Source organism: Geotrypetes seraphini, chromosome 6 (genome assembly GCF_902459505.1).
Source record: "Geotrypetes seraphini chromosome 6, aGeoSer1.1, whole genome shotgun sequence".
In the NCBI taxonomy this organism is placed as follows: domain Eukaryota; kingdom Metazoa; phylum Chordata; class Amphibia; order Gymnophiona; family Dermophiidae; genus Geotrypetes; species Geotrypetes seraphini.
The window spans coordinates 64,917,744-64,942,572 of NC_047089.1; the positions used below are offsets into that span (position 1 = coordinate 64,917,744).

The 24,829-nt window shown below is 41.6% G+C and overlaps 2 protein-coding genes across 6 annotated transcripts in view; one reads left to right on the forward strand and one right to left on the reverse strand.

The window, feature by feature from the left end:
* CPB2 (carboxypeptidase B2) overlaps positions 1-24,829 on the reverse strand; it is a 107,401-nt gene that overhangs the window by 79,795 nt on the left and 2,777 nt on the right. The gene's annotated exons all lie outside the window — the stretch shown is intronic.
* The window catches only part of ZC3H13 (zinc finger CCCH-type containing 13), a 143,832-nt gene that overhangs the window by 31,202 nt on the left and 87,801 nt on the right, over positions 1-24,829 (forward strand). For all 5 annotated transcript variants that reach the window (XM_033947893.1, XM_033947889.1, XM_033947891.1 and 2 more), the window contains exons 4-6: positions 6,812-6,923; positions 15,675-15,783; positions 19,194-19,333. In XM_033947893.1, coding sequence (XP_033803784.1) covers positions 6,812-6,923; positions 15,675-15,783; positions 19,194-19,333 — 361 coding nt within the window. The remainder of the gene's footprint in view (positions 1-6,811; positions 6,924-15,674; positions 15,784-19,193; positions 19,334-24,829) is intronic.

The following is a 24,829-nucleotide window of genomic DNA, read 5'->3' on the forward strand; positions in this document are numbered from 1 at the left end:
AATCTGCAGTTGTCTTTGGCTTTTGCTGTCAAAGATATTACAGCCTTTGGTGTTACAGTAATTACAGCCAAGTTTTTGCTTTCCCACCCACAATAAGGTGTGTTTTCTTACATCCAATTGGTTCTGGACTAGTTTGGAAGGGAATGTTCCTTCTTTATCATAATACCTGCCATTTTTTTCCCTTGAGTTCTAGTCTAGTTTTCTCTGCCTGTGTTTTGTTTGTTGATTTTTCTGTTTTAAGACAGTTGCCTTATTTGTTGTGGGTTATTGTTTAATTCAGAACTCTGGATTCCTTCTTTAGAAGATAAAATAAGAAGAGTTGTATTTGCTGTTTTTGTAAAACTGTTAAGCTTGGGCTGTGAGTGGAGGAGTAGCCTAATGGATGGTGTGGTGGCTTGAGAACCAGGGGAACTGGGTTCAATTCTCATCGTTGCAATTGTGACTCTGGGCGAGTCACTTAACCTCCTCCATTGCCACTGGTACAAAATTAGTACCTGGTATATAGTATGTAAACTGCTTTGATTGTAACCACAGAAAGTCAGTATCAAATCCCAACCCTATCACATCCATGGTGCCCCTATACTCATAGGTTAGAACTTTCAAATGATTGGTGTCTCTCCATCTGCTGGTAGATGAGCCAAACCCATTGTTGTTGGTTCTAGACTAGCCATGTAGAACTCGGGGAACAAATGATTAGGTATAAACAAATTTTTCCATTTTGACTTTGGTTTCTTTATAATGTTGGTCAGTTATAGAAAGCTGAAGTTAAAAAAAAATCTGAAACAAATAATAATAGCAGGGTTTACAGTATATTGCTTCATTTCTTTCTGGCAATTTGATCACACACCTTTGCTCACTGCTATAGTGAAGTCTCATAAAGTACAGAGCTGAAATCAATGAGCTATTTTTGGGGCTCAGTAGAAATGTAGAAGTTACTTGAACAGCTGTAATAACTGATATGGTCTTAAAAGGTAATTCTAGTGCAATGTATCTAGTGATCCTGATCTGTAGGGTCTTGTATCTGAATCCACAAGTTGCTTGCAGAAAACTGTCAATCATGTTTTCAACTCCACCTCCTTCCCAGGGCTGCTCCTGCCCCCTCAGTTTGTTTTCTTATTTTCAAGTATTTTTTTCCCCAGTGTTTGGAGGCTCGGTGCCCAGAGGTTTCCACTTGTGAAATACCCGTTTGAACTGCCGAGAGTCTTCAGTGTCTGCTTCCATAGCCCCAGGTACGTTAGATAGATTGTGAGCCCACCGGGACAGAGAGGGAAAAATGCTTGAGTACCTGATTGTAAAAACCGCTTAGATAACCTTGATAGGCGGTATATAAAATCCTAATAAAACTTGGAAAAAACTTGGAAACTTCCCTCAGCATGTGCCCCAGCCAATCAAGGATACAGGCTTGGACCAGGAGTTTCAGTCTGCCATAGACTGGGAGGATGGAAAGCCCCAGTCCCAGGATGAAGTTTCACTGGTAGAGTCTGGCTCGGTACAGGAGAGTGGCTATCCAGAATCGGAAGTGGCCCTAGACCAGGGGGATGACCCCTTGGTGTACTGGCTTTTCAAAGCCTCTGCACTTTAAAGCAGTGCTCTTCAACCTTTTGACACCTATGGACCGGCAGAAATAAAACAATTATTTTGTGGACTGGCACTGGTCCACAGATCGGCGGTTGAAGAACACCGAGTTAAGTTGTAGGCCAGACACCGCCCATCTCTGCCCAGTCTCCACCCCAGACCCCGCCCCCATAATAGTACTAATTCTCAACATTTATTCCTACCGGAAAACAGGTAACCCCTATGCAAATACTGGACCAAAAACTAAAAGTACTAATATATACAAACAAACCTTAAGATGCAAGACTCTGCATGCAGTACAACCCCAGAGAAAAAGAAACAAATGCATTTCTTCCAGAACAGTGCAAAATACAGACAGCAGATGTCAATTCTCAAAACTGACACAATTTAATCACTAAATTCAAAAATAAAATCATTCCCCCTACCTTTGTTGTCTCCCTCCCTTCATGGTGTGCCTTAACTTATGGCCTGCTCCCATCTGGCCGTTTTATGCTGCCCATGGTGTTATCTTTGGACCGGCTCCCTCTTCCTCACTGACATAGCTGCACAAAGCTGCAGGAGTGGCTCCTTGCGCATCCCGCGCCTCATCTGGAAGCCTTCCCTCTTTTGCGACGTTGGAGAGAAGGCTTCCGGTTCAGGCGCAGGATGTGCATAGGAGCCACTGCCTGCGGCTTTGTGCACTGCTGCAGTGAGGAAGAGGGAGCCAGCCCGAAGATTACGCCGCAGTGATTGCACCGCAGACCGGCAGCTAAAGAACATTGTCTCAGGCCCGATGCACGTGCTGGCCTTGTGGACCGGCAGGAAATTTCTGCGTACAGGCACCGGTCTGCGGACCGGCGGTTGAAGAATACTGCTTTAAAGCATTATTTCTGTCTCGCTGAGAGAACTGAAGCTGGAAGTTCCTCCAGTTCCTTTGTCTCGATGCTCAGTTATGAGCAGCTCTGTTGCTTAGCGTGCTTTCCCTCGCAGCCAGACATCATTAAGTTGGTCATAGAAACATAGAAACATAGAAAATGACGGCAGAAAAGGGCCATAGCCCATCAAGTCTGCCCACTCCAACAACCCTCTAACAACCCTCCCCTAATCTACACTCTATCACTCGTCCCCAATCTGCCCTCCTCTATGCTACCCTCGTAGGGATCCGACGTGGGCATCCCATTTATTCTTAAAATCTTGTATGCTGCTGGCCATGATCACCTGCTCCGGGAGCTCGTTCCAATGGTCCACCACTCTTTCAGTGAAGAAGTACTTTCTGGTATCCCCATGAAATTTCCCCCCCCTGATTTTCAACGGATGTCCCCTTGTGGACGAGGGCCCTTTTAGAAGGAAAATGTTGTCTTCCACCTCTATTCGACCAGTGATGTACTTAAACGTCTCTATCATATCTCCCCTCTCCCTACGTTCCTCGAGAGAGTATAGCCGCAACTTGTGCAGCCTGTCTTCATACGAGACATCCTTGAGCCCCAGGATCATCCTGGTGGCCATTCACTGAACCGACTCAACTCTCAGCACATCCTTACGGTAGTGTGGTCTCCAGAATTGCACACAGTATTCCAGATGAGGTCTCACCATGCTTCTGTACAGCGGCATAATGACCTCTGGCTTCCGGCTAACAAAGCCTCTACGGATACATCCCAGCATTTGTCTAGCCTTAGATGAAGCCTTCTCTACTTGATTGGCTGATTTCATGTCTCCACTAATGATTACCCCCAAATCCCGCTCTGCTGTAGTCCTGGACAAGGTTTCACCATTCAGTGTGTATGTCTTACACGGATTATTGTTACCAAGGTGCATGACCTTGCATTTTTTCGCATTAAAGCCCAGCTGTCAGGTTGTGGACCAATGTTCCAGTAAAAGCAGGTCCACTGGGAGTCTCCAGAGGGGTCCCTGCAATTGGCTAAGACTATGGCCAAGTTTTACCCGATGCCTAGATTTCCAGAAGTCGAAGGTGGATTCACTAGTGGCGCAGGTCACTAAACACACTTCCATGCCTAGTGAGGGTGGTGTGATCTTAAAGGATTTGCAGGACCATAAAGTGGACTTGCTCCTCAAAAGACAATTTGAACTTTAGCCTTAGGTTTTAAGGTGGTAGCTGCAACTTCCTTTGTGTCAATTGCTTGCCACACATGACTGTTTAAGCATTAATCCTAGGTGGGGTGAATTATATAGTAGAAGCTCTGTATGATCTCATCGGAGTTATGAGCAAGGCATTGGCCTATTCGATCTTCACTTGGCAGATGCTCTGGATCAGACGGTGGGCAGGAATTTCTTCCTCTAAAGTCACGCTGAACAGATTCCGCTTTTTGGGGTAGATGCTATTAGCAAAGGTCTAGATGACCTGAAGGCAAGCATTGTTGAATGTCGCCTAGAGGCCTTACCAGGGTCCCTGAAGGGGTAATTTTTGAGGTTATCGAAGATTTTGTTCTCATGCAGCAAGCCAAGCAAAGCCGCGGTCCTTTCAGATATCACATTGGAGGTCCAGTGGAGGTAGGAGACAGCAGGCTGTGGGCTCTCAATTCTCCCCAGCTTCTAAGAAATCACAATGACACCAAGACAGGGACTGAGCTCCCCCAGATAGGGGGCAGGCTGTCGGTTTTCTGGTCAATCTGGGCTCAGATTGGCACAGACTGTTGGATCTTGGAAGTTGTTCGGGGCAGTTACAAAATCAAGTTCGGGCCCCTTCCAAACCTCTGTAGATTCTCCTGCCGGCTGACCGGAGAGAGCCTTCAGAGTCAGGGCAACGGTGCAAAGACTACTGGACTTTCATGCCAAAGAGCTGATCCCGGTTACCAAATCAGGTAGATACTCCATATACTTTATCTTACCAAAGAAAGGCTCAGAAGACTGGAGACCAATTCTAGACCTCAAGGCAGTCAATGTGGCTCTGAAAGTGCCATATTTCTGCATGGAGACTATTCAGTGGTGCCAGGGGAATTCCTTGCTTCTCTCAACTTGATGGAAGCCTATCTCTACATTCCCATTTTCCCTGCCCACAGGAGGTAATTTGCAGTTCCATGTACTGGACCAACATTTTCAGTTCTTGGCACTTTCCTTCATTTTAGCAATGGCACCTCACACCTTTTACCAAGGTAATGGTGGTGGTGGCGGCAGCATACTAACTAAACTAAACTAAACCTTGGGTTTATATACCACATCTTCTCCACAACGTGGAGCTCGGCACGGTTTACAGGAGTTGGGAAAAGAACGGAACTCCAATGGAATTATAGAAATAAGTATGAAGAGAGGTTAGAGGGCTTAGTGTACCAGAGAGGGAAAGAAAGTTACATTTTAGAGAATAGCCAAGTTTTCAGATGCTTAGAGAATAGTTGAAGGGAGCTCAAGCATACCTCTACAAGGCTAGTGTCCAAGTGCACCCATACTTTGACAATTGGCTCATCAGAGCTTTGTCCAAGGAGGAGGATGAACAAGCATTTTCGAGAGTGGTACAACTCCTCCAAGACTTGGGAAGAATCGCCAAGAAGAGCCAGCTGGAGCTGACTCAGCATCTGGAGTACCTGGAAATCTTATTCCAAAGGTCTTTCTTCCAGAGCCATGCAGTATGAAGCTTCAGAACCAGATTTTAGATCTGCTCCAGAAGCCATCGCTCACGGAATGGAACTACCAGCAAGTCTTGAGGTTGATGGCAGCAGCCATAGAAGTGGTCTCTTGAGTGAGAGTGCACATGAGACCTCTCCAAACTCTCTTCTCTCTTGCTGGTCTCCTCAGACAGACTCGCTTCAACAACTGCTTCCATTGTTGCCTGTAGTGAAGAGCAACATGTGGTGGTAGCTGCAGATGGCTGCCCTCTCCAGGGCATGCCTCTTCGCATTTCCTCCTTATCAGACATTAACAACTTGATGCCAGCCTTTACAGCTTGGGGGTCATTGCAGCAGTCATCCAGTTCAGGGTCATTAGACTCTGGCTCAACAGAAGTAGTCCATAAATCGCTTGGAACTTGGAACTATTTGACTAGTGCTTCAGGCACTGGAAAAGTCTCTGGAAGGCAAGGCAGAGTCTTTTTGGACAATGTAACAGCTGTGGCCTATGTCAACAGGAAAGGAGGCACCTAGAGCACCCTGTTGCACCTAGAAGTTCAACTCCTTTTGCAGTGGATGGAAGCTCATCTGCAGGCTATCTCAGCCGTGCATGTTGTGAGAGTAGAAAACGTACAGGCCAACTTTCTCAGTCAGCAGATGCATGACCCGGAGGAATGGTTTCTGTTCTCCTGGGCGTTCAACGCCATAGTTTGGTGGTGGGGTCTTCCATAGATCGCTCTCGGCAGTAAACACAAAGATGATTTGCTTCTACAGCCGGAGACACAAGCCTAGAAGTAAGGGGTTGGTAGTGATTTTGTCAACAAGACGAGTCTCTGAATTGTAAGCTCTTTCCTGCAGGGAGCCATTCCTCAGGATTACGAAAGCAGGGAACTCCTTATATACGGTTTCGTCCTTCTTACTGAAGGTTGTTTTGCCCTTCTGTGTTAATCAGGAAGTTTGTCTGCCCACTTAGTCTTTTATGGGGTCAAAGAAAAAGGGCAGGGTGTTGCTTGGACGTAAAGTGTGCTCTCCTCTAATACCTCAAAGTTGCCATTGAGTTTCATGTATTGGATCTTTTCTTTGTCCTGACCAGTTATGCAAAGGAAGGGAAGCCAACATCAAAAACCTTGATTTTCCAGTTGCAGAGTAAACTCATCATTACTATTATAAAATTAGCATTGGAAACTAAAACTTTTGAATATCTGGAGGTATATAATTTTAGTACAATTTCTTAATAATAATTTCATTTTGGTTTTTTTTCTTTGAACTATTAGTAGTTGATTACTCAACTTTCCAACCCAGGGGTAAATGTATCTTTTCTTAGCTGGTTGAACTGCAGAGAGTGTTGGGATCCTGTTCGGGTAAAATATTCTATACAAATGCAAATTATTAATATTGGACATACAAGCACACTGCTTCTACTGTGAAATCATATTTCTGGCTGGATGGTACATGAGTTACTTCCTCATCAGTTGCCATTGCTGTTCCAGGGCCTGTAAGGAAAGCTACCTCCAAGCCTGTAATCTTCTGTAACTCCTGTTTACCAGCCAGGGCATCGCTGAAGGAGTTCCACATTCAACAGCAACTCCTACCCCTCAGCTGAACCATCCAAACAGTGTTAAGCCACAGGGCAGTGAGTGAAAGAATATTAATAGAAAAAACTGTGCTACAATGTGATCTTTTGTATTTGTTTTGTTCAGGTCACCAGACAGGCCTACTGGCGATCTTCGTGAAAGGATGAAGAACAAACGCCAAGAGGTGGAAGCAGAACCACAAAAACGTAGTACAGAAGAGCCAGCTTCTCCGACAAGGGTAAGAATGCAGATACCTAAGTAGTGCCATAAAATACTTTGTAACTCCAGACATTTTCTTTTTGAAAAAGATTGATCGATGATTGAGCTTCCTGTAAGATATTTTTTTAAATGTGAAGACAAGCTTGTGCATTGTACATTATGAATACTTTAGACAATAGTCTTTACAAATTGTTCAGTAGCTGAAAGGGGAAGATATAAGAAGACTTAGGTTTTACCTGCTAATTTTCTTTCCTTTAGTCCCACCAGTCCAGTCTAGAATCTGTGATTGTGCCTGTCAGCTAGCAGATAGAAGTAGAGAATAACCAAGCTGTGAGCTCTGCCATGCAGCCTTATTACTTCAGTATTTCTCTGGTTCCAGCAGTTGGCGACAGGCAGACTGTATAGCTCCTGGACTGTGCAGATCAGATATGTCCCGGATCAGTTAGCAACTTGTTTGTAGTAGAGCTAGGCTTCCATTTTAGTATTTTTCAAAAACAAATTTTAAAGAATGGAGAAATTTTAAGGGAATACTTAGAGGAGTTCTTCCCTTTTAGCTCCCATCCCACTCCTCTGATGGTAATTTTGGCTAGGGTGAGGTAAGAGCAGACCAACAGCTTACTGAGGCATAGAGGTATTGAGATAATCACTGAAGTGAGCCGTGCTGACTGCTGTGAAGAGGATGGAAGAAGCTGCCACTTGTTTTCTCTCAGCTTAGGAGACTGTCTGGCAGGGTTGTTGGGAAACATTTCCACTTTGTCGCAGTATTTATTTTTTCACTGTGGTTCTGCACCTGAAGGTTTTTCTAGTGTAGCAGCTTTGTGTTCCTGAGGGTTGTATGGAGCCACCTGTTGAGCATGCCAAGTGCTATTTGTGCGACAGTGACTGCTAGTCAACTTCAGAGCATTATTCTGCATGCAAATGGACTGTGGGGCACACTGAATGGAGGAATAATTTTACTGGCTCAAGTCAGGCTACAAACATAATTAGCTGGTAATTAGTTTTAAGAAATAGTCTGAGAAATCCTTGGAGGGTAACCTATCAATTAGAACATTGCAAAATAATAATAATAATAAAAATTAAACATTACCATAACCTAACATATAACTAGCAATCTTAGGGGAACTTGGAGTACATAGTCCAACTTCCCTAGCAACTTAACAAAAAAAATCACCAATATTAAGATACAGGCAGCAGTGCAGCAGTAAGATGGGGGCTATCCAGTCTTTTGCACTGAGTGTCACATGTTTGATTATCTCCCACTTGGAGAGAGATCTTGTGTGTGTGCTCGGTGCAAAGAGCTCTTAGCACTCAAGGAATGGGTCTGATCTCTTGAGGCTAGAGTATCAGACTTCGAGGAGCTAAGGGAGACACAGGTACATAGAGGAGACCTACAGGGTCATTGTAGAAAAGTCCCACCTCCAGCTTGGCAGCCTCTGTGCTGCCTTGGAGGAGGGAAATCCTGTTAAAGGAGAGCATCACCCTAATGAAGTAAGAGGCAATCTTGTAGCCATGACCTGCCCACCAGGAGATGCAATGTCCTCTTGCTTCCAGGATGTGTCTCCAGGGGCTTCTGCCTAAGAGGGAAGGGTTAGGACTGCCATTATAATATGAAATTTGATCATTAGGCATGTAGATAGCTGTGTGACTGGTGGACGTGAGGATCGCTTGGTCACTTGCCTGCCTGGTACAAAGCTGGTGGACTGCACGCATCACCTAGATAAGATTTTAGACAGTGCTGGGGAGGAACCTGATGTCTTGGTATATGTGGGTACCAGTGACATAGGGAAATGCGGTAGGGAGGTTCTGGAAGCCAAATTTAGGCTCTTATGAATGAAGTTAAAATCCAGAACCTTCAGGGTAGCATTTTCAGAAGTGCTCCCTGTTCCACATGAGGGTCCCAAAAGATGGGCAGAGCTCCAGAGTCTCAATGTAAGGATGAGGCGATGGAGGACGGTTTTAGATTTGTTAGGAATTGGGTGACATACCAGGGAAAGGAGAGCCTATTCCGCAAAGATGGGTTTCACCTAACCAGTGTGGAACCAGGCTGCTGGCATCAACATTTAAAGAGGAGATAGAGCAGCTTTTAAACTAGAAACTGGGGGAAAGCTGACAGTCGCTCAAAGAGTATGGTTTGGGACAAAGTATCTTTAAAAGATATCATCATAATACTCTATTGTTGGATTTCTTCAGATTCTCCTACCTTTGCTCATTGGCGTACATTGATGTTACAGCAGGCCTCCATGGAACACCTACAATTTCTTTCTCTGTACACATTGCTGGAGCGAGCGTTTTGCACTCGTTGGGAACCCTTTTGGCTCACTCTTGACACCCAGAGCTTGTAGCCATTTGTTGAATGTATGATTTCTTTATGGTCAAGGACACACTGGAATGGGGTACAATTTTTGCTAGTTGTTGTTTTTGTTCATTTGGGAGAGTGGGTGGGGGGGAAGGGAGATGAGTATCATAGTGAAGTTTGGAAAAGTTTTAGGAACCATTTCCTTGTTTGTACACTATGCTATTCTGAGTTTTGTTTTGTTTATTTCTTCAGAATCAATAAAATATATTTTGGAAAAAGATATCATCATAAAAGAGAAGACAGAGAAACCTGATAGTGAGATTGCAATACAGGTCACAGTAGATCAGGTTTCCTTAAATACAGAAAAGGCTGATTTTAAAGATTGCAATTATCTATGCCAACTGCTGAGCAAATTGTAAATAGATATGACAAATACTGTTTGAAATGTCTGTATGCAAATACCAGAAGATAAGAAACAAGATGGGAGAATTAGAATACTCGTATGTTAACTAAATGAAAAGATAGATATAATAAGCATCTCTGAAACCTGGTGGAAGGAACCAATTGGACACTGTCATACCGGGATACAAGTTATATCAGAGTGATAGGGTGGAATGAATTTGTGTAGATGTAGCGTTGTATGTTAAGGAGGGCCTTGAATCAAATAGAATGAAAATTCTACAGGAACAGAAACACTTTGGAATCCCTATGAGTAGAAATTCCGAATGTAAGGGGGAAAAGGATAGTGATAGGAGTGTACTCCAGGACAGATGCTGAAATGTTATCAGAAATTAGGAAGAATAACAAACTAGATAACACAATAATAATGGGTGCAAATTTTCCTGTGGAAGAGGAGTAGCATATAGTTCTCAATTTCCCCAACAAGTGGAGGGCTTTTTTCTTTGACATTGATAAGTGAGCTTACTTGCTTTCAGAGTTGCCTGTTATATTAAGCTCCTTGTACTAAAGCAGGGGTCTCAAAGTTCCTTCTCAAGGGCCGCAATCCAGTCGGGTTTTCAGGATTTCCCCAATGAATATGCATAAGATCTATGTGCATGCACTGCTTTCAGTGCATATTCATTGGAGAAATCCTGAAAACCCGACTGGATTGCAGCCCTCAAGGAGGACCTTTGAGATCCCTGTACTAAAGTGAGATCTTTTTTCTCCACTGTTGGGTGAGAGTATTTTTGTTAGCGCCTCTCCAGTAGAACAGATATAAGTATATTGTGATTTCAACTACCCCAATAGTGACTGGGTAAATGTATCATCAGGACATTCTTGGGAAATAAAATTTCATGATGAAATCAAGGAATGCTTTACAGAGCAGCTAGTTCAGGAACCAACAAGAGGTGAAGCAATTCTAGATCTAGTTCTTAGTGGCGCACATGAATTGGTGAGGGAGGTAATGGTGCTGGGGCCGCTTGATAACAGTGATCATAACATGATCAGATTTCATATAATACCTGGAATAAGTTTACACAGGAAATCTAATACAGCAGCACTTAATTTTAAAAAAGGAGAACATGATAACATGAAGAGAAGGGTAAAAAAGAAACTTGGAGGAGCAGCTGCAAAGGTCAAAAATATACATCAGGCATGAATTTTATTTAAAAATGCCATCCTGGAAGCCCACACTATATACTCTATATTCCATGTATTAAAAAAGGAGAATGGAAAACCAAAACAGCAGCCAGGGTGGTTAACGAGTGAGATGAAGGAAACTATTAGAGTTAAAAGAGAATTCTTCAGAAAGTGGAAGAAGGATCCAACTGAAAATAATAGTAAACGGAACAAAAAATGTCAACTCAAATGTAAGGTGCTAACAAGGAAGGCGAAGAGAGACCTTGAAAAGAAGATGAGCAAAATCACACAGTACAAACTTTTAAAGGTATATTAAAAGCAAGAAGCCGGGAAGAGAATTGGTTGGACTGCTCAGGGCCATAGCAGAGAGATTAAATTAATTCTTTGCTTCAGTCTTCACTGTGGAAGAGGTGGGGGAGTTACCCGTGCCGAGGTGGAGGTATTCATTGGTATTCAATTCTGATGAATCAGAGAAACTCGTACAAATCTCTGTAACCATGGATGATGTAATGGGTCAATTTGACAAATTGAACAGTAGCAGATCACTTGAATTTAAAAAAAGAACCTGCAGGTTTGTTAGTACTTTTTAATTTTTCTTTAAAATCCATTATATTACCAGAAGACTGGAAGGTGGCCAACGTGACACTGATTTTTAAAAAGGTGATCTGGGAAATTATAGACCAGTGAGTCTGAAGTTGGTGCCGGGCAAAATAATAGAGACTAATTATAAAGAACAAAAAGACAGAACATATACATAAGCATGGATTAATGAGAGAAAGCCAACATGGATTTAATCAAGGGAAATCTTGCCTCGCCAATCTACTGCATTTCTTTGAAGGGGTGAATAAAGATGAATGGTTGATATTATGTATTTGGATTTTTAAAAGGCATTTGACAAAGTACCTCATGAAAGACTTCTGAAGAAATTAGAAAGTCATGGGATAGGAGGTAATATCCTATTATAGATTAAGAACTGGTTGAAAGACAAAAAACAGTAGATTTAAAAGGTCAGTATTCTCAAAGGAGAAGGGTAAATAGTGGGTTTCAACTCTCCTATAGAAAAAGAACCTCACCAAGTCACACTTAATTAAATAAAGGCAGAAAAGCCTCAAATCCCTGTCTGCTACCTGATATTCTTATGCAAAATAGACTTGAAAGAGAAAATACCTCATTGGCTGAAAACCTCCTTCCTTCCACCCATTTAGAGCCAAATTCTATAAACAGTGTCCCAATTGTAGGTTGCAGTAGATATCCTACCACTGTCTAACCAGCCAATCGGGAGGAGCCTTATGTGTCTGGGCCAATCAGAGCCTTAGGCCCCTCCCCAGATGCATCTAGGGAGGGGCCTGAGGTTCTGATTGGCCTAGGTTGTTTAAGACCCCTCCTATGAATGGTTCAGATCTTATTTTTCTGACAGGTTTTCCACCGTACATTTCAATAACTCAATCTCCAACTCTTTTAATTCCAACTTTGGCATTCCACAAGGTTCCATATTATCCCCCTTACTTTTTAATATCTACCTGGCTCCCCTCCTAACTCTCTGTCAATCGATTGGATTTACTGTTTATGATTATGCCGATGATCTTCAACTTTTGCATACCATCGACCCCACTAGCCAAAATGATATCTCTATCATTGATCTCAAACTAGCCAAAATTCACGATTGGCTGAATGCTAAATATGTTTTCTTTAAGCATTTCTAAAACTAGCACTGTGCTTTTCTCATGGAAAGAAGGTTTACAGTTAATTGCTCCAGTTTCCATCAACAATGTTCCTCTTAAAGTAACTACTACAATCAAAATACTAGGCGTTCTTATTGATAGCAAACTCTCATTCCATCCTCAAATTAGTGCGCTGGTCAAAAACTGTTTTTACAAACTCAGGATGATTAGATCTTTGGTCCGCCTCCTTGACGCAAATTCCCTTAACATGTTAACTCATTCTCTTGTAATATTTAAAATAGATTACTGTAATTCATTATTTAAAGGGATATGCTTAAAAGATATAAAATGTCTTCAACTTATACAAAACACAGCTATCAAAATTATTTCGGGTTAAATAAGTTTGATCTCGTCACTCCGCTGTTACAAAAAGCCCACTGGTTGCCTGTTCTACATAGGATTACATATAAAATTGCCCTCTTGACCTTTAAAACTATGCAAACTAATGCCCCGGCTTTCATAGACAGACTCTTGATCCCCTATGACCCTCCCAGAGCCTTAAGATCAACCTCACAGCATTCCCTTAATATCCCATCCTTGAAGATAATTGGCACTCGTCGTACCCTTATTTTTTCAGTTACTGCCCCTTTGATCTGGATCTCTCTCCCTCTATACCTAAGAGCCGAACGAAACTTGTAAAAATTCAAAAGCAGTCTAAAGTGTTTGCTCTTTAAAGATGCCTAAAACTGATAACTATACACGTATATACTCCAGCAATTTTTAACTTTTTTCTATTTCTACTCCAGCAATTTTAACTTTTTCCCATCTCCTATTGTATTTTCCTTCTATGTATTTCTATAAAAATTGTGGTTCTCCCCCCCTTTTCCCATTGTTCATGTATGTTCAATAATTAGTTTATGTATGTCTAATAAGTTGAAATGTTTATCTTCTAGCTATTTTTAAATATTTTGTAAAACGCGTTGTACTCTTGGATAAGCGTTTAATCAAAAACTTAAATAAAGATAAACAACCTGGGCCAATCAGTGCTTCAGGCCTCTTTCCAGTGTATCCCAGGATGCACCGGGGAAGGGAAGGCCCATTTTGAAGAGGCGGGCCAAGTGGCCGGAGGGAGTAGGGATCCCTCTGGTCAGTCATCTAAATCAAGATAAGGAGGAGAGGGTGCTGGGCATTGGAGGCAGGGTGTGTGTGTTGTGTGGCAGCAGGAGAGAATGGGCATCTTTGCTGCTTCTGGGGGGGGGGGGGTTTCACTTGGCAGCGGGAGAGAGTAGGCCTCTCTCCTGCACCATTATCAAAGTCATGGTGGTGGTGGCAGCCCACCTGTGCAAGATGGGGCTGCAAATACATCACTACCTGGATGACTGGCTGATCTGAGCCCCAGCATTGTCTGAGGATCAGTGCAAAGTGGATCAGGTGATCCAAGTTCTGGAGGGACCTCGGTTGGATTGTCAATTATTGCAAGAGACATTTAACTCCCTGAAATACCTGGGAGTCTTGTTCGACATGGTGGCCTGCCATGTCTATCTTCCAGAGGCACGCAGACAGAAGCTTTTCTCACAGATAACGTGCCTTCTAGCCAAGTCTGCTCTTGTTAGCATGGGACTATCTTCAGGTCCTGGGGTCCATGACAGCCGCAATTAATGTGGTCCTTTGGGCGAGGGCCCATATGCATCCTCTCCAACGTGTGTTACTCTCCCGTTGGTACACCCCAGTCAGACTCTTTGTAGAAGTCTCTAACCTGGACACTGGAAGCTCAGACCAGCATGGATTGGTGGCTTCACTCTCATTCCCTAACCAAGGGCATGCCCCTTCAGATAGCTTCCTGGGTAGTTGTAATGAAAGATGCCAGTCTCCTGGGCTCGGTGGCTTATTGCAGCCGTCAACCGATTCAAGGACATTGGTCACTCTCAAATGAAGTGGTCGATCAACAGGCTGGAGCTGTGAGCCATTTGTCTAGCTCTGGTGAAATTGCAAAATACTCTGGAAGGCCAAGCAGTCAGTCTTCTCTGACAATGCTACAATGGTAGCATATTGCAACCACTGGGGCATCAGAGGAAAGGCCCTGCCGGGGGTGGCCGTGAGCAGCCTGTGTTGAAGCTGCCTCCTGCTGACTGCGCTTTGAGTAAGGGAGAGAGGGCGGGAGCAAGGGAGTTCATGGCTCAGGATTGCCGTCTCCTTCTGCCACTTTGGGGCTTGAGGGAAGGAGGAGGGCTTTGTGGCTCAGGACCACTGCCGCGCTGGGGAGGGGGGGATTGAGATCTGTGTGTTCTAATACAGCACTCTCAATAAATGGGGAAAGCAGTTATCCGGCATCCACCCTTCCCCATGAGTGCTGGATAACTGAGATTCTACTGTACCAAGGAATTTTTTTAATGCATTTGGTTGCCAAATTTAATAAAGCCTGGATTCATACCTTCTTGCAAATCACATCGGGGGATACGGGAAATCTGGGTCTCCAATAAGGAGCACCTAACTGGGCCTCCGCGTGTGCGGATCGCCGGACTAGATGGACCTAGGTCTGATCCTGCGAAGGCGTTTCTTATGTTCTTATGTCCAAAACATCTGCTACCCCATTCACTTTGAAATTTGTTTCATTAACCAAGCAAATTACCTGTTTTTGCCTCGTATAATTTTTTTTTTTTTTTTTTTAATTCTTTATTCATTTCTTAATCTTACAACAAGTGTACAAATAATAAAACATTTAAAATTAAATACATCACTTGAATTTCTTTCTAGTATAACATCAAATAAATAAATTTATTCCCTCCCCACCCACCCTTTTCTTTAGCAATTAATCAAAAATATACAAAAATAAATATTCTTTTCTATTGATTAAACCTACAGTAAAATTTTAATTCACCCTCCTCCCCCCATTTGCAAATATACTTTCAATAGAAAATGGTGTCTACTCATTACAGTAAGTCGTCAATGGCCCCCAGATCTTTTTGAATTTATTATATCCTTTTTGAATAGCAATTATGCTTTCCATTTTATAAATGTGACATAACGAATTCCACCAGAAGGTATAATTTAATCTACTGCAGTTTTTCCAATTACTTGTGATATTTTGAATGTCAACCCCAGTCATAATCAATAAAAGTTTATTGTTGTTTGATGAAATCTGACTCCTTGTTCTCATTGATGTACCTCGTATAAATTGATAGCAGTCATACATCTGCTGTAGGGGGTCTTAATTATTGTTTTCATCTTTTAGAAAGAACCTTCAAGAGGAAGACAGAGAGAGAAAGAAGATATAAAAATTACAAAGGAGAGAACACCCGAAAGTGAAGAGGAAACTGCAGAATGGGAAACACCTAGAGATGGTAAGAATAGATACATTTTAGGAAGCTTTGGCTATAATCCGTCTCGGGGAGACCCCCATCCAGTTGAGTTTGTAGAACACCCATAATGAATATTCTTTAGATGACTTTGCAAATGCTAGATCTCTATTATATGTAGCTCGTGAATATCCTGAAAACCCAGCTGACTATGAGGTCTTCAAGACAAGTTTGGGAAGCCTTGGATTAAGAAATGACACCTTAACGCTAACAGATCAGATGGACCTTATGGATTTGTCAATTTCACTTTCTCTTGCAGTATGGAATTCCCTTCTTGTGATCGCATACATTATCTTCACTCCCAACCCATCTCTCTTTTCTTCTCTCCTTCTCCCCACCCAAAAAATAAAGGATTCTCTTTGCTCATCACAGTCCCTTTTTTTAAAAAAAATTCTGAATATAGTTCATGCATACATCACATTTTTTGTGAAAAAATACTTTTTAAAATTATATTGAAGCTATTTTTAATTCCAATGCCAAATTGTATATTTCCAACTATTTTGTTAATTTTTTAAGGACCATCATATATGAAGCAAAAGCTTCTTTCAATACTGTTACTGCTTCAGTCAAATCTTTTCTATATAGTTTGGAATCAAAAATGTATTATTTAACTATCAAAAATACTTAGGGCTCCTTTTACGAAGGCGTGCTACGGGTTTTACCACACGCACCGGATTAGTGTGCGCTAGCCAAAAATCTACCGCCTGCTCCAAAGGAGGCGGTAGCAGATAGCGCATGCGGCATTTTAGCGCGCGCTATTCTGCACGTTAAGGCCCTAGCGCGCCTTTGTAAAAGGAGCCCTTAAATTGTCCATATAATATTCATAAGTTGCATATAATACAAAAGCTAATAAGTCAATTGCTTATCTTGGTGTATTTGATGCAGTCTTCAGTGGACCACACATTTCTCAATCTCCAACAAACACTGGCCAGTTTTTTCACATTTTAGTTCATTGCCTGAGGAATTACCCTATATAACTTTATTTCAAATAGCCTTGAGCACAGATACTATAAATGCCAGACATAAGAAAATGCATTAAAGTTTCAAATAAATTTTACTTCATAACTTGACTGCAATTTTTCAAACAATCAAATTTAAGGTGGTCAGACACTGAACCATGTGCTTTGTTTGCTTGAGGAAAGGGAAGAACTACAGTTACTCAGTGTAGATGCCATTGGTTGTTATCAAGAAGACTTAAGGTCTAGAGGTTTAGAAGAAAATGGCGGTACTGTATTGCACTTTAATAGCATATCTTCTGGAGTAACTTTAGCCTTGTCTGAATCTCTAGCTGCAGTTGACAGTGCCTACATTCAAGAACAGGCTTGGGGAGACATAAAGGAAAGCTGTCCTCTTCTTCCCAGATCCACAGCATTTGTGATTTCAGTCATAACCTGGAATTTTAGGCTGTGCAACTGGTTTAGAACCCCATTCACAGCCTTTCAGAGGAAGGATATTTGGTGCAAACTTAAATTCCTAACATTGCCTTGAGCGTATCGGAAAGTACAGCCTGGAATTAGTCATTATTTCTCTACCTTCAGCAGGTGATACAGGTTGGGCTAGTGCAGCTATTTTTTTTTTTTTGTACAGGTCTGATTCCCACAGAACCACACCATAGCTGGTGTTTGTTGGTTGAGTCTTACGGGGCCACCTTTGTCTCCCAGGATTGGTCAACTGGTCACTTCTTGGTTGAGCACAGGGCATTTAGCCCTCATGGCCTGGCACCAATGTCCAAAGGCTGGTGCCTCTCTGACCTTCTGCCGTATTGCTCCAAAAAATGTTTAAAAGAACCAGACCGAATACTGATCCCTGTAGCATGCCCTTATTCTTGAAGGTAATGTTATTTGTCTATAGATACTCAGGGCTCTTTTTACTAAGGTGCGCTAGCGGTTTTAGCGCGTGCTAGACGCTAACACCTCCATAGAGCTTGCGTTAGTATTTTCTATGTAGTGCGGGGTTTGCGCATGCTAAAAACACTAGTGCACCTTAGTAAAAGGAGCCCTCAGTTATAAGTACTCAACATCCAGCACTCTTCCTCAGTCCATCCTTCTGTTCACTCAATCTTAGAAGTTACCTGATTCATTTAACAAGATCTGCTTGTAGTAAAATCATGCTGCCTGCGATACTGCAGTCTGTTGAGGTTCCAGAAACCGCACTGTTCTCTGTTTTTTAGCAGGAATTTTATGAGTTCACTCATCACAGAAGTCAGTCTAACTTGCCTGTAAGATCACTCCCTTAATGTCCATTTAATAAAGGTACTTAAACTTCATGCATACACAAGAACAAAAAGCATTTTAGATTAGAATGATAAAACATTTTGAAACTAACACAAAAATAGACATTGGTTTTCTCACCCATTATTGGATATAAAGTGCAACTGTCTCATCACCTCTGTCTAACCATGTCTTCTATTACTCAATTGTAATGACTTACTGACAAGTGTTTTAGTATTGTAAAACACTCAAACACTTGGGGCCTCTTTTACAAAGCCACGCTAGCGGCCCCGAAGCCCATAGAGATTTAAAGGGCTTCGGGGCTGTTGCCGTGCGGCAGCCGCTAGCGCGGCTTTATAAAAGAGGCAGTTGGTATTGAGTGGTATATAAAGTAATAAAATCAAATTTATTAAAATAAATTTGCAACCCACCGGGAGCATATTCAGACAGATAAACTGGGTTCAAATAGTACAAATTTATCTACATTGTTTATTCACTGACTTGATGAAGAGAGGATAGCTCTAGAAATGTATTTATTAGTCCGATTAAAAGATATCGCCTACAGTTTAATTTTTGATTCTTAAAATGTTTCCAAACGGAGTAATGGCAACTACAATCCATTTTAAGAATAAATCCCTTGCTCTAAAAGTAGTGAAGTCTGTTACCCCTTAATCTTGGAAAATTACCCTTGTTTTTGTTTGTAACTGCTTTTGAAAAAAGATCCTCTGAGATCTATATGGGGTATTTTAATCTATATGTATAGTAAAGGGGTTTTTAATCCAGTCCTCAGGATACAACTCGCCAGTCGGGTTTTCAGGATACCCACAATGAAATATGCATGAGGTACATTTGTTTGCAGAATCTTCATCATATGCAAATCTATCTCATTTATTGTGGATATCTTGAAAACCTGACTGGTTGAATGCGTCATGGGGACTTTGAGAACCCATGGTATTTAATGGAATGCCTAAATATACTATATTACTCTAGTATAAATAACACCAGGTTTCCCACATGTCATTTTGAGCAGGCATGCTTCCTGCTTTGTCCCATCTCTTTCTTTGTGCTGTCTTTGTCAACCAAGAAATCTGTTAGCAATTGGTTTCCTTTTAGGGTCATGATGGAGAAGTTTATTTTATAAAATTCTTCTTAAATAAAAATATTGTTTTTCTCATTGTATTAAAGACTCTGATAATGGAGATGTTAACTATGATTATGTCCATGAGTTATCACTGGAAATGAAGCGTCAAAAGATCCAGAGAGAGCTCATGAAACTAGAACAAGAAAACATGGAGAAGAGAGAGGAAATAGTCATCAAAAAGGAGGTTAGTTTGTATTGGGCAAAATGTTTTTCTGGCAGTAACTCATTCCTTTCCTTAGTGTTGTGTGACCAGAAACTATAGCAAAATTAACTTTCTAAAGTGCTTTAAGGCACTATACGGTTTAGCCCCTAAATATATAACTGACCTCTTTTCCTTCTCAACCAACAAACATAAGAGAAGCTCACACCCGAAGTTTGTCTCCCCACCAGTTAGAGCAGTGGTTCCCAAACCTGTCCTGGGGGACCCCCAGCCAGTCAGGTTTTCAAGATATCCCTAATGAATATGCATGAGAGAGATTTGCATATAATGGAAGTGACAGGTATGCAAATCTCTCTCATGCATATTCATTAGGGATATCTTGAAAACCTGACTGGCTGGGGGTCCCCCAGGACAGGTTTGGGAACCACTGGGTTAGAGGATGTAAATTTAAAAGACACCATCAACATCTCCTCTCATATCAAGCAGCATCATAGGGCAAAGACCTGGAAAAACTACTTAGGCATACAAACAACTATGGTGAATTTAGGAAACACCTCAAAACATATCTGTTCTTGAATTACCTAGGTAGCTGATCCGCACAATCTCTCCCACAACAACCGCTCTCATATTCTGTTAGTCACCTCCAATTATGTAAGTTCTATTCAATTGTAGCATTCTTTTTAATCATTGTAAACCGCATAGAACTTCACAGTCCTACGGTATATAAACTGCTATTATTATTATTATTATTATTAAAACAGCATGACATTGAAGGAATTTTTTTTTGGGGGGAGGGGTTCAAGCACGACACTTTCTTAACTTGGGACAATTGCTTCTGCCTTAGCACATGAAATAAATTTAGATCTTCTGTCTTACATTGCTTTCATTAAGAGTGTGGTGGAGTGATTAGAGCTACAGCCTCAGCCCCCTGAGGTTGTGGGTTCAAACCCCGCACTGCTCCATGTGACCCTGGGCAAGCCACTTAATACTCCACTGCCTCAGGTGCATTAGATAGACTGTGAGCCCACCGGGACAGATAGGGAACAAGCCCTAAGTACCTGTATTTAAACCGCTTTGAGTGTGTTTGTAAGACTACAAAAAGGCGTTATACAATTCCCCCCTCCCTTAAGGAAACACAGAATACAAATACTACTACAATGATGTACATTTGTAAAAATACATAAAATCATAATGCATACTACATTATAATCTTAGAACATAAGACAATCCCCCAAATTCTATAAAAAGCTCTAAAGATTGTGCATTCAATTTAATTAAATAACAAGCTGAGTAGTGCTGATAATTAATTATATGTTATATGCATAAAAATTGAATGTCCACAAAACACACCAAGTGCAGCTGGTCCTTGGAACCAGGAGTTAAAATATAAAATACTTTATTTCAAATGTGTGAAAATAAACAAACAGGCACTGGAACCTAGACCCAACACGGGCCATGTTTCAGCAATATAAGCCTTCCTCAGGGGTGTGTTTTGTGGATATTCCTCTTTCTTTTGTGGAAGCCTGATCTTTTGCTTCTGACTTTGGGATCGCTGTCTTCACAGCGTGCCTTTTCTAATCCAGTCAATCATAAGACTAAAAATGACTTCACTCAAAAGAAAACCTGTTCAAACAGACTTGTCTGTTTGAATGCATGTAGATCATGCTTTGTTCTAATTTCTAAAGGCAAGGCATTCCAAAGAATCGGATGACCCAGTGCCCACTGGCCAGTTCCATTTCATGCACAGTTTTCCAATTGCTATACCATAGAATAAAGAACAGTAGCATAATATAAACCATTTTATTGTAATCCGCTTTGAATAAAAGCGGAATATAAATAATAACCTATAAACTATTTATTGAACACACAAAGAACTCCCAAGAGTTAAACTTTTATTATAATTCTTTACAACCCCCATAAGAAATAATGATGATTATCGTTATTATCTTTATCATCATCACCTGATCTTGAGGTCATTATATTATATCATTATATCGGAAGCAGTTAGAAGTTAATCTAACATTATTCTAGCATCCATACCAGAACCCATTGTATGTTTTGTTGACTGGTGGATGGAGACAGAGAAACAAAGCAGTTCTGTGTTATTTGCCCCTTAAGGTCACTGTGCAGCCTTAAAATGCTCTGTATTTCTCTGCCTGCAGTGGTTATAGGAAGTTTCACCCCCAACATTTTGCCACCAGAATGTTTGCCCCCAGGATGTTTTACCCCTGTACATTTCGCCTCCAGGATGTTTCGCCTCTCAACATTTCGATCCTGTGTACTTTTCATTGTGGCCTTATTGTTCAGTGGGTTATGCCTTGCTGCTGAACAAGGTCTGTGCAACATACCTGAGGCTGCTATAAGAGCTAATCTAATCTAAACCTTAAGTTTATACTGCATCATCTCCATGGAAGTGGAGCTTGGCACGGTTTACAAGAACTTAAATATAAGAAGAGAAAGGAAAAGGTTTACATGAGCTTATATATAGAAAGGAAGAGTAAGGGGGAAATAGAATTACGTGTTAGAGAAGAGCCAAGTTTTCAGTTGCTTGCGGAATAGTAGGAGAGAGCCCAGGTTCTGCAGCGGGATAGTAAGGTCGTTCCAGAGACCTGTGATTTTGAAGAGAAGAGAAGAACATGCAGCCTGGACTTCAGCCACCAAAACTAATGACAGATTTTGAACAAGCCACAATCCAGGTATTTGATAACAAATTCCCCAACACCAAGAAGACAAGTTGCTTCTTCCATCTATTGCATTTAGTTGGGCAGAAAGTTCAGAATGAGGGACTGAAAGTGACCACAAATTTGCCCATTGGATTTGCATGATACCAGCCCTTGCCTTTCTCCCACCTGAGAAAATTGTATATTTATTCAAAATGCTGCTGGAAAATCCCAACTTTCCTCAAGAAGCACTACCCATTGCGAATTACTTTGAAGATACCTATATCACTGAATGAATCGCAGAGGACGTCAAACACCGCTGTTTCCAGTTTAACTTTGGAACATGTATCAACGGACATTGAACGATCAACATTGAACGAACAATGACGTTGAAGGATGTACCGCAGTTTTCAAAAAACGTATGGTACCTTTTTTCCAAACATTTACCAGTTCATCAACTGCCTGAAACATCAGCAAGGATTCCACAATTTCAAAATCACTCAAATCATAGCCGGAAATCCCGCCAATGCTAGGAACAAGAAATATGCTGAAATTTCAACAAGGGTCAAACGCATTGCGCAAGATTATGACAATTAAAACTTGGTTGACTATCTCAGAGGTATTGCCCACAATTTTGATTTTTAGTTGCTGCTTGTAATTTTTTGCTTGTCTTGTTTTCAATTCTAATTTTTGAACTTTTTAATGAAAATTATAATTTCACTCTGTGGCTTTACTGTAACTGGGGCAAAAATAATGGGGGACAGGACCAAAAATACCCAGAGGCGAAAGGTAGGGAGGTGATGAAAAGTACCCAGGGGTGAAATGTGGAGGGGTGAAACAGACCGGGGGCAAAATGTGGATGAGCAAAACATCCTGGGAGTGAAAGGTGTGGGGGTAAATATTTCAGGGGGTGAAACTACCCCGGGAGTGAAATATGGAGGGGGTGGGGCAAAACTTCCAGATCCCATCTCCTGTGCATCTCTGATTGGTTACTGGTATAGTTTCTGAGAAAGTTGAGGATCTGAGCTTCACTTGAGCTGTGGGTACCTGTTAAGATTTGACCTCCATTTAAAATAAACCATAAACTATTATTTTTATTTAAAAACTTACTATACTACTCAAACTGATGAGCAGAGTGGTGTACAAGCTAAAATGCAATAAAAATAAAATCAGGAACTCAAATTTTGGTAGGACAGTAACACAAATTCACAAAGACAAAAGAAAAGAGAGGGAAGAAGTAGAAGGATAGGAAAGAGGAAAGGGGTTGGGACTTGTATACCGCCTTTTTGTAGTTATACAACCTCACTCAAAGCAGATCAATGTAGGGAAATGCAAGGTCATGCATATAGGGAAAGAGAACCCGATATTCAGCTACCAAATGGGGGGATTAGTATTAGAGGGAAGTAACCTTGAAAGAGACTTGGGTGTACTGGTGGACACAACAATGAAGTCAACGGCACAATACGCAGCAGCCTCGAAGAAGGCAAACAGAATGTTGGGTATTATTAAGAAGGGTATTACGACCAGAACGAAGGAAGTCATCATGCTGCTGTACCGTGCGATGGTACGACCACAACTGGAGTACTGTGTCCAATATTGGTCGCCGTACCTAAAGAAGGACATGGAGATACTTGAGAGGGTTCAGAGAAGAGCGACAAAAATGATAAAAGGTATGGAAAACCTTTCATACGCAGAGAGGCTAGAAAGGCTGGAGCTCTTCACCCTGGAAACACGAAGACTCAGAGGAGACATGATAGAGACTTACAAGATCATGAAAGGCATAGAGAGGGTGGAGAGGGACAGATTCTTCATCCTATTGGGAACTACAAGAACGAGGGGACACTCAGAGAAACTGAAAGGGGACAGGTTTAGAACCAATGCCAGGAAATTTTTCTTCACTCAGAGGGTGGTGGACAACTGGAATGCGCTTCCAGAGGATGTGATAGGACAGAGTACATTAAAGGGATTCAAAGAGGGATTGGACAAGTTCCTGAAGAATACAGGGATAGAGGGATATAAATAGAGGTAAAGATAAGATCATGAAGGGTATAGAAAGAAGAAACATGGGGATTAAAGGGCCTTAGACAAGGATCACTTACAGGTCATGGACCTGTTGGGCCGATGCGGGAGCAGACTTCTGGGCGCGATGGACCCCTGGTTTGACCCAGCAGAGGCAACTTCTTATGTTCTTATTACATGCAGGTGCTTCAAGCATTTTCTCTATCTGTTCTGGTGGGCTCATAATCTATCTAATGTACCTGGGGCAGTGGAGGATTAAGTGACTTGCCCAGGGTCACAGGGAGCAGCCCAGGATCTGAACACACAACCTCAGGGTGTTGAGGCTGTAGCTCTAACCATAGTGGAGCACAGCACAGAATCATTTATCTCACATCAAGAAATGCAGAAATCAATAACCAGGTTTTCACAAAAATCAGATTTAAAACCTTTGAAGGATAGATTGCAGCGAAGGGATAAAAGAAGATTGTTCCAGATAAATGAGGACAAAAAATGAAAAGCACTATGTCTGGTAGACTCTAGTTGAGTGGCCTTAGGATTTGGTAAAACTAGACGATCATTTGATGAACTAAGAGCCTGACTGAGGTAATAGGGAATTGTCAAATTTGAAAGATAAACTGGAATGCCAAGTCTGAAAGCTTTAAACATGATTTCTGCAATTTTGTAAATAAGCCTTTGTTCTACAGGGAGCCAATGATATTTTTTCAGTAGGTTGATAGTATGATCGAAATGATGACCCCAACACAGTAGTCTTTGAGATTTTCAGAGAGGGCTGGAGCCAGTTTGCCTTGAGATTGCACAGATGCTCAAGACCCCTCACTGGCCCAGCATGGAGGATTGCTGG